The 17,911-nt window shown below is 37.6% G+C and overlaps 1 protein-coding gene across 7 annotated transcripts in view; it reads right to left on the bottom strand.

The window, feature by feature from the left end:
* SSH2 (slingshot protein phosphatase 2) overlaps window positions 1–17,911 on the bottom strand; it is a 242,024-nt gene that overhangs the window by 32,087 nt on the left and 192,026 nt on the right. For all 7 annotated transcript variants that reach the window (XR_013354117.1, XR_013354118.1, XM_077851891.1 and 4 more), the window contains 5 exons: window positions 14,774–14,842; window positions 13,693–13,758; window positions 9,279–9,473; window positions 5,397–5,490; window positions 5,130–5,258 (listed from right to left, as the gene is read on the bottom strand). Coding sequence is in view for 5 of the 7 variants with exons in the window: in XM_077851891.1 (XP_077708017.1) it covers window positions 5,130–5,258; window positions 5,397–5,490; window positions 9,279–9,473; window positions 13,693–13,758; window positions 14,774–14,842 (553 nt within the window). In the remaining 2 variants the exon portion in view is untranslated. The remainder of the gene's footprint in view (window positions 1–5,129; window positions 5,259–5,396; window positions 5,491–9,278; window positions 9,474–13,692; window positions 13,759–14,773; window positions 14,843–17,911) is intronic.

The following is a 17,911-nucleotide window of genomic DNA, read 5'->3' as shown; positions in this document are numbered from 1 at the left end:
CCGTTGAACTGAGATATATATTTATCTATCTCAGTAGATCTACTGTATAGTAGATCTACTGTAAAGTTCTATTTAGGAAAAGGACAGTAACTGATGGATAACTGATCTTTTTTATAAATCAGGGCTCAGGTGACTTGCTTTAAAAAAATCTGGGAGGTTCTTAAGGCTCTGTGCTCAACCTTTGAAAACAAGCTCTCCCACAAAGAAAGAGGTAAGAATCCTAAAGAACTTCAAGGAGACAGAAGACAAGCAATAAGGGTTGAGTGGCTTAATGGTAGCCAGGGAAATGTGACCACTGCACTTCTTAATTTAGAAGTCTAAATCCTCTGTGGAACTTTGTCCAGCTAGATGGAAATAACCCTTACGTGATGGGAAAAGTCCATGGTTTTCATCTACCTGTCCAGAGAAAACTCAATGACAATCTGAAATGGCACATATCCAGAAACAAAATAAATTAAAAGCTTTGGCTACTTTCTCAATGAAGTCCATATAACATGACTTGGGCTCTGCTTAGGGCTGCTTCAGGTTCAACCTGAAATGAAGAACTGGAATCAACATGGTGTAATTACTTTTCTGTCCTTAAAATAAATGCCATTCATATTAGCCCCCTGGGGCCCTCCAAAGACTCAATCTCCCCCCCACCACATGCTTCTCAGGCTTACAATGACACAATTCCATGGGGTTTTCCACTATGTTCTATATAATTATGCAAAGCATATTCTAATCTTACTGAGGTGTAAAATGAAATCTTGGGACTATAATACATTTTTAAGTAAGTTCATTTTCATCTTTTACTCTGGTTCCCCTATATTGTGCCATAGTCCAAAAACCCAAGTGACTAATTTTTTTTTCTTTCTAAAAAAAATTTTTTTTAAGTAGGCTCCATGCCCGATGTGGGGCTTGAACTCATGACACTGAGAATAAGAGTCATATGCTACTGACAGGGCCAGCCAGGCACCCCCAAATGACTTATTTCTTTTCAAATATTATCCTTATGAAATAGCCTTGTAAGAGTCCAAGTGCTTCAAGCAAAAGAGAAGAGAGCACATTTATAGCAAATAAGAAGGACTGTATTCGGGTTCTACTAGGATCACTATAATTTGACATAATCTCCAAGGACTGGTACCTTCTCCATATCTTCATCATACCACACCTACAGCCTCAACACTGTGAGTCACGTTATTGAGGCAACCAGGCACAAGAGCTCTATTAATTTTTCCTTCTGAGAAAAGTTCATGCTACAAATCTCCAGTTGAAGGATAAAATCATGAATAATTAAAACAGCCCATTTGATTTAAGTCTCATCTATTCATATATCTTCTATTTCTCTGCACCTACAAAAGTAACTACCAATTTGAGGCTTTATTTTTCTTTGAAAAGGAAATATTATTCTGTAATGTCACATATTAAGAAGGATAACCATCAGCAGTAAAAACCAACTAGTTTTTTATTTATGAACAAAATTACTGGTTGTGTCCAATATTCCTGTTTCCCTTGTTCAACTAAGAAAGCTGCCTGCCTTTCAGCAAAGGGTCTCTCTTTTTTTTTAAAAATTTTTATTTATTTATTTATGATAGGCACACAGTGAGAGAGAGAAAGAGAGAGAGAGAGAGAGGCAGAGACACAGGCAGAGGGAGAAGCAGGCTCCATGCACCGGGAGCCCGACGCGGGACTTGATCCCGGGTCTCCAGGATCGCGCCCTGGGCCAAAGGCAGGCGCCAAACCGCTGCGCCACCCAGGGATCCCAGCAAAGGGTCTCTGTTCACATTTAGCTTTTTCTCAGCCAAACTGGACAACCTCCAGGAGAACTGTTGATATTGAGACTTGGTTGGGCAAAGGCTTCCAGCTCAGAGTACAACTCTTAAGGGTGTGGAAGAACTTTGGGTGGAAATACCCTGGCTTCCAACCAATCAATTCTCTCTTCTCATTGCAGATTTTCTTTAAACTATGCCTTATACTTTTCTTCTCCATACCAGCTGGATACCTTTCTAAATAAACAGCTCTGTGCAGTGCATTGCAGAGCTAAGCAGTTTCAAAAGGAAGGGGAAAAATCCTGCCGCCTTCCTTCACACAATCTGCTTGCACTTCAGGCATGGCAGCTCCGCACAAGATGAAATGACTTTGCAGAAAATTAACACCACCACTTGCAGCTTGGATAAAACCTCTTTTTCCATGTCAATTGCTGGGAAAGCCAGCAGAGTACACACTCACTGGAGAAGAGATAGAGGTTTGGATACAGGATATGGTGGTGCAAAGGGAGAAAGCCATTGATGAAGAAGTGTTATGTACTCATTTTGCTGGGTATGAGTTAAATTTCAGAATTCTCCAGTTTGGAAGTTTTTCCCAAGTAAGAAAAATATACACAATGGAAAGAACATGTCCATTCTTTAGGAAACAGAATTATAATCTGAAGCTGATTAGGATTTCCCTTTTTCAAAAATATACAGACCACATTAAGAAAGTAAAAAAAGACTGGAATATTATATAACAAAATGTATCATTGCTTATCTCTTTTGCTGGTGATTAAATGTTATTTATTGTCTTCTGAAATTGTCTAAGCTTTCTACAACAAACATGAATTACTTTTTTATAATAAATAAAAAACCTAAGACAGAAGAATATGCCAATAATCATGCTAAGTAAGTCCGAGAAAGACAAATACAATACGATTTCACTTATATATGAAATATAAAAAACCAACAAATAAAACCTGACTCAAATATAGAGAACAAGGGGATCCCTAGGTGGCTCAGTGGTTTAGCGTCTGCCTACGGCCCAGGGCATGATCTTAGAGTCCCAGGATCGAGTCCCATATTGGGCTCCCTACATGGAGCCTGCTTCTCCCTCTGCCTGTGTCTCTGCCTCTCTCTCTCTCTCTCATGAATAAATAAAATATTTAAAAAATATATAGAGAGAACAAATTGGTGGTTGCCAGAAGAAAGCTGGGTGGGGGAATGGGTGAAATAGATAGGAGATTAAGAGTTACAAACTTCCAGTCATAAAATTAATAAAGTACAGAGATGAAAATGTACAGATTAGGGAATACAGTCAATAATATTGTAATAACATTGTACGATGACAAATGGGACTGTACTTATTGTGGTGAGCACTGAGTAGTACATAAAATTGCTGAATCGATATGTTGCAGCCTGAACTTAATATAACATTGTACGTTAATTATACTTCAGTCAAAAAATAAACAGAAAGGAATGGACTATGTGTAGCTCACTAAAAAAAATTAAATTGTCTAAACTTTCTAAAATGAACATGATTTATTTTTATAATAAGTAAAAAAAAAAACCCAAGACAGAAGAATATGCCAATATTCATAAAATAATAGGATAAATATACTGGTAAAAATACTCAAATGCATTTGTAGTTGATTAGGGACTCAAATCTCAGGAGAACTGGACTGTTTTTTCTGAAAGAGTACTACTAAAATTTCTCTATATATCCTAAAACATATTATTTCAAGAGGAAGTACGGAGAAGATAGTCCTTGGGTGGGTGGCATCAGAGACACAGGGAAGTCCACCCAAATTAAACAGGTTGAACAGTCACATATTAATTGTATTTCATATTCATTATGTCTACATCCTTTCTGGCATTAAAATACAAGTAATGGAAAAGTGACTTCTGAGTTTACAGCTCTGGTCATTTTCTAACATGAGCTATTTTTGGGTATAAGTACTTGCTGTTCATAAAAATTAGTCATGTTACACAGACACAGTTAGGGGCAGGGTCCATTTGAATGAGTGACTCATAAGTTTTCTATAGATGATCCAAAAATTCTTTCCAACGATACACCAGCAGGGAATACTTGGAACCCTTGCGGAGGTATACACAGATGACAACAAAGCCAAGTACTTTACAAATGGAAAGGTCAATGACAGTTTTGCAGTATAACCTACACCCAGAAATGGCAACACACATTGGTCAAGTTAAAGTCATGGAAAAAAAGTTCCCTTTCCAGCTCACAGCTTTTCATGAGTAATTTCATAGCTATACAGCACTATGAATCACTCTACAAGCACACATACTCTCAGACTGTCAAAAAGTTAATTCAGGGCACAAGCCTTCAATGGCATAAAATCTGACTGCTTGGTGACATAAACTCTTGAATATTCAGGGGTGAGATGATCCAATTTAGTCAGTTCCTGTGCATTTATTCCTCTTGTTTCCTGTTTCTCAGCTTCTAATCATTTCACAAATGTGAAATAGAGAAAGGAAATGAAATTCAAACCAATCAATTTATTTCCTTATTACAGTATTTTTGGTCAAAGTGTGTGGGAAGTGGAAACAAAATGAAGTTCTGACATTCCCCACTGATTTTAATTACCTTCTTAACCTTATTCCCACTACTGTGTACAGATGGAAACTAAAACTCTTCTAACATTTGGGAGGAGAATGAGTCTTAAGGTTTTTAGAAGCTTCCCTAATCCATTGGTCAGAAAGCTATCCTTGGGCTAAGTGCAGGTCACTGAATGTTCAGGAATCACGAACAATTTTAAGTCACTAAAATTTTAGCAATCACAAAAGTATCGGGGGGACTCAAAATGCAGCTATAAGGTTCTAAATGTTTCTAAAGTTCAATAGTCTCTCAGTTCATAAGTAGTCCAACCTGCTCTGCTCAGATATATTAGGCCTTATGCAAATTTGGAAAATGTGAAAGAGTGATGTCAAAGGATCATTCTATTTGGATACACTGTATAAAGCTATCGTGGACTGGTCTGTTTGACTTTTGACTGTCATGAAGAACAGATGAGATATTTAACAGTCCATGCAGGAGGGAAGGGACTGATTTGTAGCATTTGCCCATTTCCTTGGTGTAAAATTTCCCACCAAGTCAATTTTAATCCACCAGCTTGATGTCACTGAATGAGGAATTGGGAAGAGATGAGCAGAAGCCCACCATTATCTAACATTTCCACCATATAGTAGATGTAAATAACCTAGAGCACAGATAACAATAAAATCTAGTAAAAAACTAGAAAGGGATAGGGTTTAAGTATTTATTACTTTTGTTTTTAAGTTATATTTTATTTAAATATACTCAAATTTAACAATTGTTCTCCCAGAGCTGGTATGGACTAGATTTAGCACATCACTTAGAGTGGTCCTCAGACTTACCAAGAATACATGCTCAAATATCTGTGTAGGGCTATCCATTTGGCCAAGGATCACTATCATTTCATTATCTATAAATTCCTTGAATTCTCGCAAGTTGCACACCATTTGCATTTCCAACTCAGTTCGTATCTGAAACAAAGAAGACATATTTTACTCATCTCTGAAAAGTACCTCTGTACTTTCAATCAATCATTCACTATTTCTAACCCCATACCCACTGTTATCCCACTCCTAGTCTTGGAATAAGAAGAACTCAAGGTCTCTCACCTCTTTGGATGTGATATTCTCCAAATCCTTTTGCATCATTATCTCCCTTAATTTGGTTTTAATTAATCTTTCTGTTCGCTCACGTTCAGTTGGTCTGAGAAGAGAGAAATGGTGATTTTTTTTTCTTAGGCAGGAATTTGACTAGGTTAATGAAAGTGCCATTTGGTTGTTTCCAAATTGGCAGACTTTCTTTTTTTTTTTTTTTTTCCAGACTTTCTATATTACCCTCAAACATTTATATTCTGGGGGCATGTCAAAACAAACAAACAAACAAACAAAAAAGTATTTAAAAAAGTTTTTCACAATGTATAGAATGTAAACATGTAGAAATGATTACTTGAAGAGGTCGTACATGTTTAAAAGCCCTTAAATATATCCACGTACATCTATGAAGGACTAAAAAATAAGCTATACTGTGTATACTACTTTAATGCAGATGCATAGTCATACTGTTCCATCAAGTATCCCTGACTACCACTTGCTGAACTAGAATACCAAGCTGGGTAGAACAGTGGTGTGACTCAGTAGGGATCAGGTCTTCTGTGGCTTAAAATGCCACCTAATGCTCACCATTCATTGCTATTATTCTAGAAAACAGGAAAGATGAAAGAATGATTTCTGCCTTCTTAACTGAAGCAAATTCACTCCAAAATGGGTTTTTAAGAATTAACTACTCAGAATATTTCCATCCAAAATACATTCCTTCTCATAAAGCTCTCACAACATCTCTGTGAAATTGTTACCCCCATTTTATAGATAAAGGAATAAATATGTGAAAGGTTAAATGACATGCCAAAGATCGCATACACTGGCAGGAGAACCAGTACTCTCAGCCCAGCCTAACACTCTACCTGCAGGATTATGTTGCTTCCCTTAATCTTCTGACTCTTAAAAATAAAATTACCCTTGGAACTTTAATAGGAAATTAAACTAGTAAGCTAACTCTCCAATTACTAGAAAGGTATTGGTTTAATGTAACTGGATGCTTCTCTCTAAAAGAATTATTTCATATTATGCAGAATTTGAGTGAGGCTGACAAAGAGCACTTTCTGTCTCATCTTTCCCTCTTACCTACTCAAGAAAGGTATCTGCTCTGTACCTCCTTATTTGGAGATGGAAATGGACTAAGCCTTCAGGCATCCTGTCTGCCCTTGCTGCCTACAGCCTTATCACTGTCTGCAAAAATAGCTTCAGTAATCTCCAAAGATGGATGCTCTGACCTCAGAACCTTGGGGCTCCCCACCACTTGGGCTTGTAGTTTCTCATGAACCCTGCAGAATACAGATAATGCCTGTGCCATCTCCCTATCTGCCAAGGCATCCCTGTCTTGAGCAGGATTAAATTCTTAATCATGCTCCCAACCATTTTTCCTAGACATAGCTAATGGTAGAAAGTTATACATTAAAGTCTTCCATTAAAAAATATTTATAGGGACGCCTGGGTAGCTCAGAGGTTGAGCATTTGCCTTCAGCTCGGGACGTGATCCCAGAGTTCTGGGATTGAGTCCTGCATCAGGGTCCTGTATGGAGCCTGCTTCTCCTCTCTCTGCCTATGTCTTTGCCTCTCTCTGTGTCTCTCATGAATAAATATATAAAACCTTTAAAAATATTTATAAAACAAATTTTACCACCTATGTGCATGAGTTAGATCCCTAGTTAGCAATCTTTCTCCTAATCCTTCACGACAGTTCTCTGAGGCAGAGTGATTTGGGAGCAGACACACCTGGGTATTTTTTTTTTTAATTTTTTTTTTTCTTCACACCTGGGTATTAATCCCAGCCCTGCAACTTTACTAGTGGTACAACCTTGAACAAATTCCTTCCCTTCTCTGAGCGGGTTTTCTTTTTTTATAAAATGAGTATAATAATATCTGCCTCATGAGGTTCTTATAAATGATGTACCACGTATAAAGTGCCTGGCATAACATTTAACATACACTGGAAGCACTATACATGTATGTTCCCTTCTTCCCTTTCCTTGTATTTCAAAATACAAACTTTATTTGCAGTAGAGTACCTAAATCCATTTTGGCACATATTCTCCCTGTACGCTCAGCATTCTTTTTCAGGCTTTTCTAGTCAATTTAGGGAGAAAAAAACATTATAACACAAACACACTTTCTTGATTTCACTAGAGAAAAATTTGAAAATACACAAAGACATGAAGAAAAATAAAAATCACTGAAAATCTCTACATTAGAGATAATCATTATCAATACTCTGACCTACAGCTTTTCAGTTTTTCTTTCTAGGACAGACCTTTGGTTTGTAAATATATCATTAAAGCTGGAGTTATATTGTACATACTAAGAGCTAAGATTTAATGAACCTCCAGCATGTTCCAGGGACTACTTTCCCTTGCTTGGGGATATAGACAAATTATTGCCAATTTTCTTTCCTTTTCTTTCTGATGTAATATCCAAATTTTCTCTAATAAAATCATAAGAAATGAAGAGTTTTCACTCTCATGTAAGTCTGGGATAGAATGTCCATTTTTTTTTTTAAAGATAGTTACACACACAGAGAGAGAGAGGCAGAGACACAGGCAGAGGGAGAAGCAGGCTCCATGCACAGGGAACCCGACGTGGGATTCGATCCCAGGTCTCCAGGATCGCGCCCTGGGCCAAAGGCAGGCGCCAAACCACTGCGCCACCCAGGGATCCCCAGAATGTCCATTTTTGAGCCAGATGAGACATCCATTCCTTTGATAACCATCAATCAGCTATAAAGCATGAACTCAGTAACGTTTTCCAAGATTCTGAAAGCCAGACTAAGCCTTATCATTTCAGTTACTGTGGGATCTTCAAAATGACTAGGGCTAATGAAAAGGAGATCCTAGTATCAATAACACCCTATGCAAAAAAAAGTTCCACTTCTTTTTTGACTGTCCTGTTCATACAATTCTTGGAAATTTCACCTTTTCTAGTAAAAGTAAGTTTACACTATTACCTAAATAAAGCATTTTCTTAAAACAAAATCATGAACTGTTTTGGTATCAATTTAGGAATCTGAAGGTGAAGGTTTGTACAGTCAGATAGTAAGTAGATAGATACTCTTCTTTTCCAGTTGTAGAACACCTTGAAAGTGCAGAAAAATAAATTCAGAGCAAAAGAAACATCCTGATTAATGTCTGAAAGTTTTAACGTGTAGGCCTAAAAAGGAAATAAACATCCACCTCAGGCCTTTATCCAACTTACCATACACCAGGGAGATTTAATAAAATCTCACTGACAAAGACCCAACAAGGCAACAGTGGGGTTGAGTCAAACACTTGAATTATAAATTATTTTTAAAAATATGTGACCAGAAATCAGTTTAAAATGAGCAATAACAACCTAGGCAGTCTTTTAAATTGACTGGAAACTTCTTGTTTTCTTAAGTATTAGAAACATCTCTTTAAAAGCTTCTCTATGTTGGGCTCCTGGCTGGCTCAGTCAGTAGAGCATGTGACCCCTGATCTAGGGGTTCTAAGTTTGAACCCTACATTGGGTATAGAGATTACTTATACGGAATCTTAAAACAAAAAAAGCTTCTGTGTACCATTAATTTGCTTATTAAATCCTTCTTTCACAGATGATGCCAAGGCAGACTTCAGCCTCACTCTCTTTAAACTCAAATTTCAAATTAGTGGAATCTGAATGGGATTTTATGGAATTGCAGCTCTTTACTATGGAGATTTCATTGTGCCCAGGAGTTAAACTCCTGTGTTTGCAGACAACAGAAAGAATAGGATTCTTTGTGTGGCCAATGTGTAGTATAGACATTGACTAGTATCATTGGCTAAGATTAATTCTCGAAGAGGAGAGATTAGGGAAGAACATGTTGCTTTTGACCCCCTAGAATACAACAGAGACACTTCAGTGATCCTGAGTAAGCTGACTTACATGTCTGTGAAGAGAGCTGGAGAGTCAGGCCGGTGGGACTGCACATCCTGCATAGCATTCCATTCATTGACTGACGATTGATCTGAGTTGATGTGGCTCTCGTAATAACTCACCCAGGTGAGAAACAGGCTGCCTGGATAGTAATTATGCATTCTGGCCACTTCACAAGCCTTGTGTAAACTCTGTAATGCAGACCTGAAAGATACGCTGGAAAATGAGCACTGCAGAACCATGGGGATACCAGAAAGCCAATAATCCACAAGTACCCAAAACTCTTTCAATTTTTAAACCCTATAGAATTTGGCCTCTGGAGAATCTATTCCTGGAATTTAAGATTCTCTGATTTTGATTATACCATATTATCGATTTATAGCTATCTGCTAGACACTTTTTGCTGAAATATATAATGCATTAATAAGGTTAGGAGTAGAGAGGAGCAGAACAACCAGGACAACCCACCAGTGAAAAATAGGTCTAGGTACCTACAGAGCTCATGATCTTGTAGTTGGATTCTATATGTTGTATCACTATAGAACTAAAGATCTCAACCATTTACTACATAAGATTTGTTTCCCTTGGCACAGAATCATCTTACAGCATAAATTCCCTATGATTCTTAGAGGGTCCACAAAGACCATATAGATAGATGTCTCTAAGCCTTGAAGACATGTCCTTTGATGCCCAGGAAGTACTTATCTAATAACATTTATCATTCTTGTTGCTTTAGTCTCTCAGTCTCTTCAAACCATTTATTCATACACTTGAGCTACTTTCTAAGAATAGCTCTGGTTATACTAATTAAATCTCTGACTATGAACTCAGGAACCCAAGAGGGTAAACAAACCTGAAAAGTACCTTTTAAAAAAAAACTTTTATTTTTTTATTTGAAAAGAACCTTTCTAGTTATATATTTGAGAAAAGCTGAAGCCTTAAATGGTAGGAAATTAATTACATAAGAGCAAAGATCTTTCTACATTTTGTTTACTGACACATCTCACGTGCCTATAAGAATGCCTAGTTCATAGCTGGATTAAACAAAATGTCTCATTAGCTATAAGCTAATGTCTTTCTCTTATGGGAAGAGGACAGTATGAGAGAATTCTATAGGCAATCCATTGACATCTTTCTTTTAAAAATGCCACTTAATTTCCACCCCCCATAGCAAAAGTGATCCATGCTAACTCTAGAAAATTTAGGGACCTTAAGTAAAGGCAAAAATATCCTGTAGTTAACTACTGAGAAATAACCACTGTTAAAGTTCTAGTATAGATTTCTTCAGTCTTTTTGTCAAGGCATCCATCAATAATAAAGATATGACCACATTCTATATACATTTTATTTTATTTTTTTAGAAGATTTATTTATTTTAAAGAAAGACAGAACAGGGAGAGTGGCAGAAGGAGAGGGAGAATCTCAAGTAGATTCCCTGCCGAGTATAGAGCCTGATGCAGGACTTCATCTCATGACGCTGAGATCATGACTTGAGCTGAAATCAAGAGTCAGACGTCCAACTGACTGCGCTACTCAGGTATCCCTCTATATTTCTTTCTTTTCTTTTCTTTTTCTTTCTTTCTTTTTCTTTCTTCTTTCTTTCTTTCTTTCTTTCTTTCTTTCTCTTTCTTTACTTCCTTCCTTCTTTCTTTTTCTTTCTTTCTTCTTTCTTTCTTTCTTTCTCTTTTCTTTCTTTCCTTTCTTTCTTCATTCATTCATTCATTCATTCATTTATTACATTTTAAACTTGATTTTACTTTAAACCTTCTTACCAGCATATATGTCAATATTCTTCAATGAAATTATTTTAATGGCTGTATTATATTTAATAACATCAATGCACCATAATTTAATTCATATTTTTCAGACATTTAAATTGTTTTCCACATTTTGCTATTATTACAACACTGACAAACATTCTTATAGTTAAAATTTTTACACATATCCACAATTATTACCTTAGGATACATTTTTATTTTATTTTATTTTTATTTTTAAAAAAGGATAAATTTTTAGAAGCAGAATTACTAGGTCAAAAGGGCAGGCAAATGGTAAGGCATGTTGGCAAGAAAGATTCATTCTCAAGAAAGGTTGTTGTAGTTTATTCTCCCACCAATAGTAAATGACAATTTACTTGTTCAAGTCCTTGTCGATCCCAAATAATGTAAATTAAAAAATAAATTAGTTATCAACCTAATAAGGAAAAAAATTTCAGTCCATTATTTTCTTAATTTTAAAGATTTTATTTATTAATTCATGAGAGACACAGAGAGGAGAGAGAGAGAGAGGCAGAGACACAGGCAGAGGGAGAAGCAGGCTCCATGCAGGGAGCCTGACATGGGACTCGATCCCGGGACTCCAGGATCAGGCCCTGGGTTGAAGGTGTCCCTAAACCGCTGAGCCACCTGGGCTGCCCCATTTCAGTCCATTTTTATCTGGGAAAGAGTTTTCCTTAAAAAATAAAGTTGCAGAATCTTTTAGAATGCTTTGTATTACTCAAAGTAAGCCAAATTCTCAGAGAAGTTTTTCTAATTCTCAGATAATTCTCTGTGAATTTCAGTTTCACTACATAGATTTACAGGTAAGGGTCAGCTGAGCACAATATTTGATGCATATTATCTTCATTGGGAAAACTTGTGCTTCAAAAGCATATGCCACATGTGTCTGAGGCAAGAATCCTAAAATACACTCAAGGCTTAGGGACGCCTGGGTGGCTCAGCAGTTGAGCACCTGCCTTTGGCCCAGGGTGTGATCCTGGAGTCCTGGGATCGAGCCCCATACCCCTGCATGGAGCCTGCTTCTCCCTCTGCCTATGTCTCTGTCTCTGTCTCTCTCTCTCTCTGTCTCTCATGAATAAATAAATAAAACCTTAAAAAAAAAAAAAGAAACTAAAATATACTCAAGGCTTGGCCATCTCAGATATTTCTGTTGCATACAGGAGCTTCCCAGGAAACTACATTAAACTACCTCCTGTGAAGGAAACACCTGGTCAAAATGCCACTTTGATCCATAGATCACCTTTTTTTCCCCTGTGACTTTCAGTTCACTATTCTCCAGATGGCACAACAAAAAGTTTATTCAGCAATAAGCCAACAGAAGTAGGACTAATCAGTTTGCTTTAGAACATCAAAGATTGAACTAGGTTATTACTTGAATCTTCTTTCATTGTCTAAAGAATTAAGACTGCTTTGTACTCCTTCTCAAAATATAACTGAAAATACTGTCATTTATGGGATGTCAGCTGTTTGGCTTTACTTGGTACCTAGGAATAGGTATGTCAGTTGCGTGTAAAGGAGCCTTAGTCAAAGAAAGTAAGCTTTCCATGAGAAAATTATGTGAAATATGCCCTAAAATTCAAAAATCTGTTTTAAACACATGACCTGTAACTCTCTTGCACCTCAATTACTGCATGAAATGATAAGATTCTGAAGTTCAGTTGTCTCTGCTTTATGACTGCATCCACCTCAAGCCTATCAGTCCTGTTATTCAGGGGCAAATGAGCTCCTTGGAATCTTTTCAGGCTCCTTTATTTCCTGTTTGGTTTTTGTTCTATCCATTCTGCTCCTCATGAGGACTTCTACTACAGAATAAGGTAACTGAATGAGAAACTGAAAATCAAATCCCTAACTCAGGGATAGACTCTGAATCTTAGAGTCATACTATTCCCTAGTCATCAGATCATTTTTCTAGATAATCTAGAATAAGAGAGTAAGAGTCTACTCTGCCTACATGGAAAAAATACTCTCAGGCCAGTTATGTAACCTCTACAAAACTTCAGCTTTCTCACCAATAATAAGAACTACTATTATTATTTTGGGGAGTTGGTGTGGTGATTAGATAGATATAACCCATATAAAGCGTAATTCTGATATATATAGTTAAGTAGCCCAGAAGTGTCAGTACACCAGTTGATGGTTATTAACATTTATAATGTTTCGGCTTTATTTGCATTTTGCAGTCTTACAGTCATCAGAAATTTTAATGGAAACTTATCTATTAATAGTATCCCTGATTACTTTAAGAAATTAAACACTAATGCACTGTAGTAGTATGATGTTCTAGATATGGCTCTAGACTGCCACTAACTTAATCAATGTGTCCCGATAAAACTGTTCCAACCAGCAATCTGACCCAATAAGTATCTTCCAGAGTCTAAGAACACCTGTGAATTTTACTTGTTCACCAGTGCTTAAGGACTTCCACTATGATAATTTGAAAACTGAGCTCCTAGGTCATCTTTAACTATGAGGGACACACAAACAGATCAAACAAAAAACCACACACAGATCATACAGCATTTTCATAGAGAACTGTACTATTTCAAATATTACTACTTACAAAATATTGCCCCAATAATATATTTAAAAACTTTCACAGAAAAAAACCCCAAAAACCTTTATAGAGACATTAAAAGTCCTCTTACCACATTGCCTGTACAGATACAGGTTTGAATATATGCACTCTGTTATCCGTTGATACACTGAACCCACTAAGGGAAGAAAAAAAAAAAAAAAGAATGAGATAAAAATCCACAAATGAGAGTAGCTTATTTCAGTTGTGAATTTTCAAGGTCATTTCCCAGGCTAGCAACTGCTGGCTCAATGGAAGAAATCATCAGGCACTTCATGTAGAAGTTAACTAGAGTACAGGACTTGACTGAAAAGCTTCAACAAATTGTCTGATTTTATCTACCAAGCAAAATGAATGGACTCCCACACTGGAATTGGGGAATTACATATAATTTCCCAGCTGTAGCTACAAACTGTTCTGCTATATATTTCTATTTGGAAGCCTTGTGGGTTCTTAGCAAACCTGACCCTGGTTTTATAAACTGGAGCAAACATCTTGGTCTCTTGGGGACACATTCTAAAAACACCAGGAGGTGGGGGTGGAGGGTCACTGGAAGGAATTGGCACAGGAATGGGGTTATACTGTAGGCTGACAGCTGGCAGAGGCAGCAAGAGGTTATTTGAAACAGAACATATCATCCTCTGGGAGAGCATTGCAACAGTCCCACATGTTCAGATTGAAGAGCGAGCCAACAAACTAGTTTTTCTTTGTTTGGATTCTTACTGTAGTCAGCCTAGAAGAACAGAAGTAAGAGGCCCTGGCAAGTTGTATTTTTACTCCACTTTACAAAACAGGAGTTTTTTTTTTTTTTTTAAGATTTAAAAATTTATTTATTCATGATAAACACAGAGAGAGAGAGAGAGAGAGAGAGAGAGGCAGAGACACAGGAGGAGGGAGAAGCAGGCTCCATGCCGGGAGCCCGACATGGGACTCGATCCCGGGACTCCAGGATCGCGCCCTAGGCCAAAGGCAGGCGCTAAACCGCTGAGCCACCCAGGGATCCCCAAAACAGGAGTTTAAAAGGACTCACTGAGTTGCTGACATGACAGTTCACTTGGGCACACTGGGCCTCCCAATCAGCTTAATGAATGGGCATGAAGATGGAACCTCACCCCTTGGCTTTCTATAGGTGAATAAAAAGGGAAAGCTCTTACCCATCACCATCCAAATGAATTAGGGTATCACTCCAGAGGGGCAGGACTAAGCCCATGGTACAAGTACTACTGCAAGACAAGACAAGAAATAGTGTATAGGTTAATTCCTGTTACTCTAGGAAGCAGTTCTTTACTCTTTCAACACAAAGGATAAAACCCCTAAACTCTAAATTCTGTCGTGTTAGAGTGGAGGAATTTCTATCATATTACTTTTAATGTAATGCATGTACTCTGGAGCTGTATCAAACAAGTAGTCAAGTCCTTATGGATTTAACAAAGAAAACTTACTGACTGAGCTCCTTGTATTGCTATTTCAAAAATGGACACTGTCTAAAAAAATCCAGGTGATTGCTGCTAACTTGTGATTGGTAGGCTTCACCTCAAGGTCACAGACTCCAATTCAACTCTAAAAATTATTTCTAATGCTAAGAACTATTTCTGGTTGCTGAAGACCTCTGAATACATAATTTGTCCAAATTTAATCCTGAGGTTTATGTAGTTATTGAACATTAGAACACATTCAATACTCTAAAAGGGAAAGGGAATTAAAATACTTTAAAAAGTAATTGTTAATGGTTTGTGATCAAGTTAGACAAAATACACTCAATACAACTTAAGTAAAACAGTACTTGGTGGCAGTGCACTGAACTAGCCTAGCACTGCTGAAATGCAGAGTGAATAGAATTGTCTGCAAGCAACAAAAGGGTAGCCCCAATACAGTAAATTAAAATCCTATTTAAATCACTCATTAACCCAGGGAGGAAACTAGCTTTAAGCTAATGGAACAGGTTGGAATAGGATGCCAGGGACTCCCAATTGTGTCTCTAACACACCATTCCTCTGGACAACTGTAATCTATCCCCGATCTCTGCCACTTTCTCTTCTTAAGGCTACTATAAACCATTTCCCTCTTCCATCCAGTCTCCCAAAGGCTCTGACACCCTCTTCCTGCCAGTGTAGCTAGAAAAGCAGTATGGTATAGTAGAAGGAACCTTACACACGGGAGGCAGAACAGCAAAGTATGATTAAGAGCACAGGCTCTAAAATCAGATGGGCTCTGGACCCTGAGTTCTAGCACTACTGCATAATTTTAGGCAAATTATTTAATTGCTTTGTGCTCCAGTTTCCTCATCTATAAAACTGAATAAATATATACCTTCTTGATTGGGCTGTTTTTGAAGATTACATTAGGTAACACATTGAAAAGTGTATATAACAGCACCAAACATAATAATAACTACCACTTACTGGGCAGTTACATCTTGTCAAAATATCTGGATTTGATCTTCAGTATTTCAGTCCCTTCTGACAAGCTATTCACTGTCTCTCCATCTTAATTTCACCTTTTTTTTTTAAAAGATTGTATGTATTTATTCATGAGAGACACAGAGACACCAGCTGAGGGAGAAGCAGGCTCCCTATAGAGAGCCTGAAGTAGAACTCAATCCCAGGACCCCAGGATCACTACTGGAGCCAAAGCCAAAGGCAGATGCTCAACCACTGAGCCACCTAGGCGTCCTTTAATTACTTCATCTTAAAATGCAGGTAACAAAACCTACTTTATCATAAATATATTTTTAAAGATTTATTTATTTATTTATGACAGAGAGAGAGAGAGAGAGAGAGAGAGAGAGAGGGGCAGAGACACAGGCAGAGGGAGAAGCAGGCTCCATGCTGGGAGCCCGACGCAGGACTCGATCCCGGGATTCCCGGATTGCACCCTGGGCCAAAGGCAGGCACCAAACCGCTGAGCCACCCGGGCTGCCCACACATCTGATTTCTTAAGACACTGGATCAGGAGAATCTGAAGTTATTGCCTTATATTTCTAGGGCAAGGCTGAAGTGAAGTTTCCATGCAGTCCCAGTGCTTGTTTTATTGGGTTTCCAAAGGAGGAGTCAGGAAGAACCAAAGGAAATAAGATACAGAGTAGCACTGTCCACCTGAACTTTCTGCAACGATGGAAGTGTTCTATGTATATACTGTCCAATACTGTAGCCACTAGTCACATATCACTAGAGTACTTGAAATGTGGCTAGCTGTGATTGAGGAACTGAAATTTAAATTTTGTTTAACTTCTTTAAATAGTCACCATGTGGTTAGCAACTATTGTACGGATAGCACAGATGGAGAGAGAAAAATCCAAATCAGAGGTCTTATAATACTAATGAATGTAGCAAGGTAGGTGCTCTTAAAGGGGAAGTGCTTACCAAAAGGTCTGTTGCTTAGCTAACATCAGAGGTTAAATCTATGCAGAGAAAACCTAAGTGTGGTTTACAAGCCTGTGCAATTTCAGAAGATAAAATTAAAGGCTGTAAGAGTTATACGAGGTAACAACTCTGGCCTTGTGATCCTTGTGAAACCACAAATAATTTTCAGGTTGACTATACAAGCTTAGGTAAACACTTGTTTGGAAAATCTTCTAATGACAATGTGATTCTTTTCTTCCCAACAGCAGAACAATTAGAATCACTCCCAGCCTCTTCTTTGTGGCTAAATTCTCCCAGGCCTGGGTCATGCTGCTAGCTACTCCACAGTTCCATTCTAGTTCTAAACCAGGAAGTCAATGCTTTGAGACATCTGGCAGGATTTCCTGAGGCTTATTATCTAGAGAGCAAAGATCTGCTTAGCCACATTCCACAGTCTTCCTAAGGTTTCTCCAGAAGAAGTAGGAAAATAAAAAAGGAAAGCAATAAACTTTAGGGGGCACAAAAGAGCCAGGTTCCGAGTGCGGTATGATACCTTTAATTACAGGATGCAAAGTACTGCTAAAGCCAAAGGTGCATGATTATAAAAGGTTCTGTTCTGAGTTTAAAGAATCAACTCTGTCCTTTTAACTCAGAAGGAAAAAGGAAGCATAAACATTTGGTAAAAGCAAGGTGTAAGGCCATGAATAAATATAAGAGATTAAAGTAGGGGCCTCTTTGAACCCAAGACCTATTGGTACACTATCACAAAGGGTACATGCTCTAGAATCAGCAAAGTGATTCTAAAATAAAGTTAATGACAAAGAAAATGCAGCTTTTTATTCCTGGAGATAATAAGTTTAAATCATTTGCTTTATATTCATTACCACCTAAGGATGAGAGGAAGGTAAGGAAGAGTGATAAATTAGGAACATAACCAAAGACATTCGCTAA

The sequence above is a fragment of the Canis aureus genome, chromosome 16 (genome assembly GCF_053574225.1).
Source record: "Canis aureus isolate CA01 chromosome 16, VMU_Caureus_v.1.0, whole genome shotgun sequence".
In the NCBI taxonomy this organism is placed as follows: Eukaryota; Metazoa; Chordata; class Mammalia; order Carnivora; family Canidae; genus Canis; species Canis aureus.
Note: the sequence above shows the minus strand (reverse complement) of the source record. Positions and strands in the feature narration are given on the sequence as shown.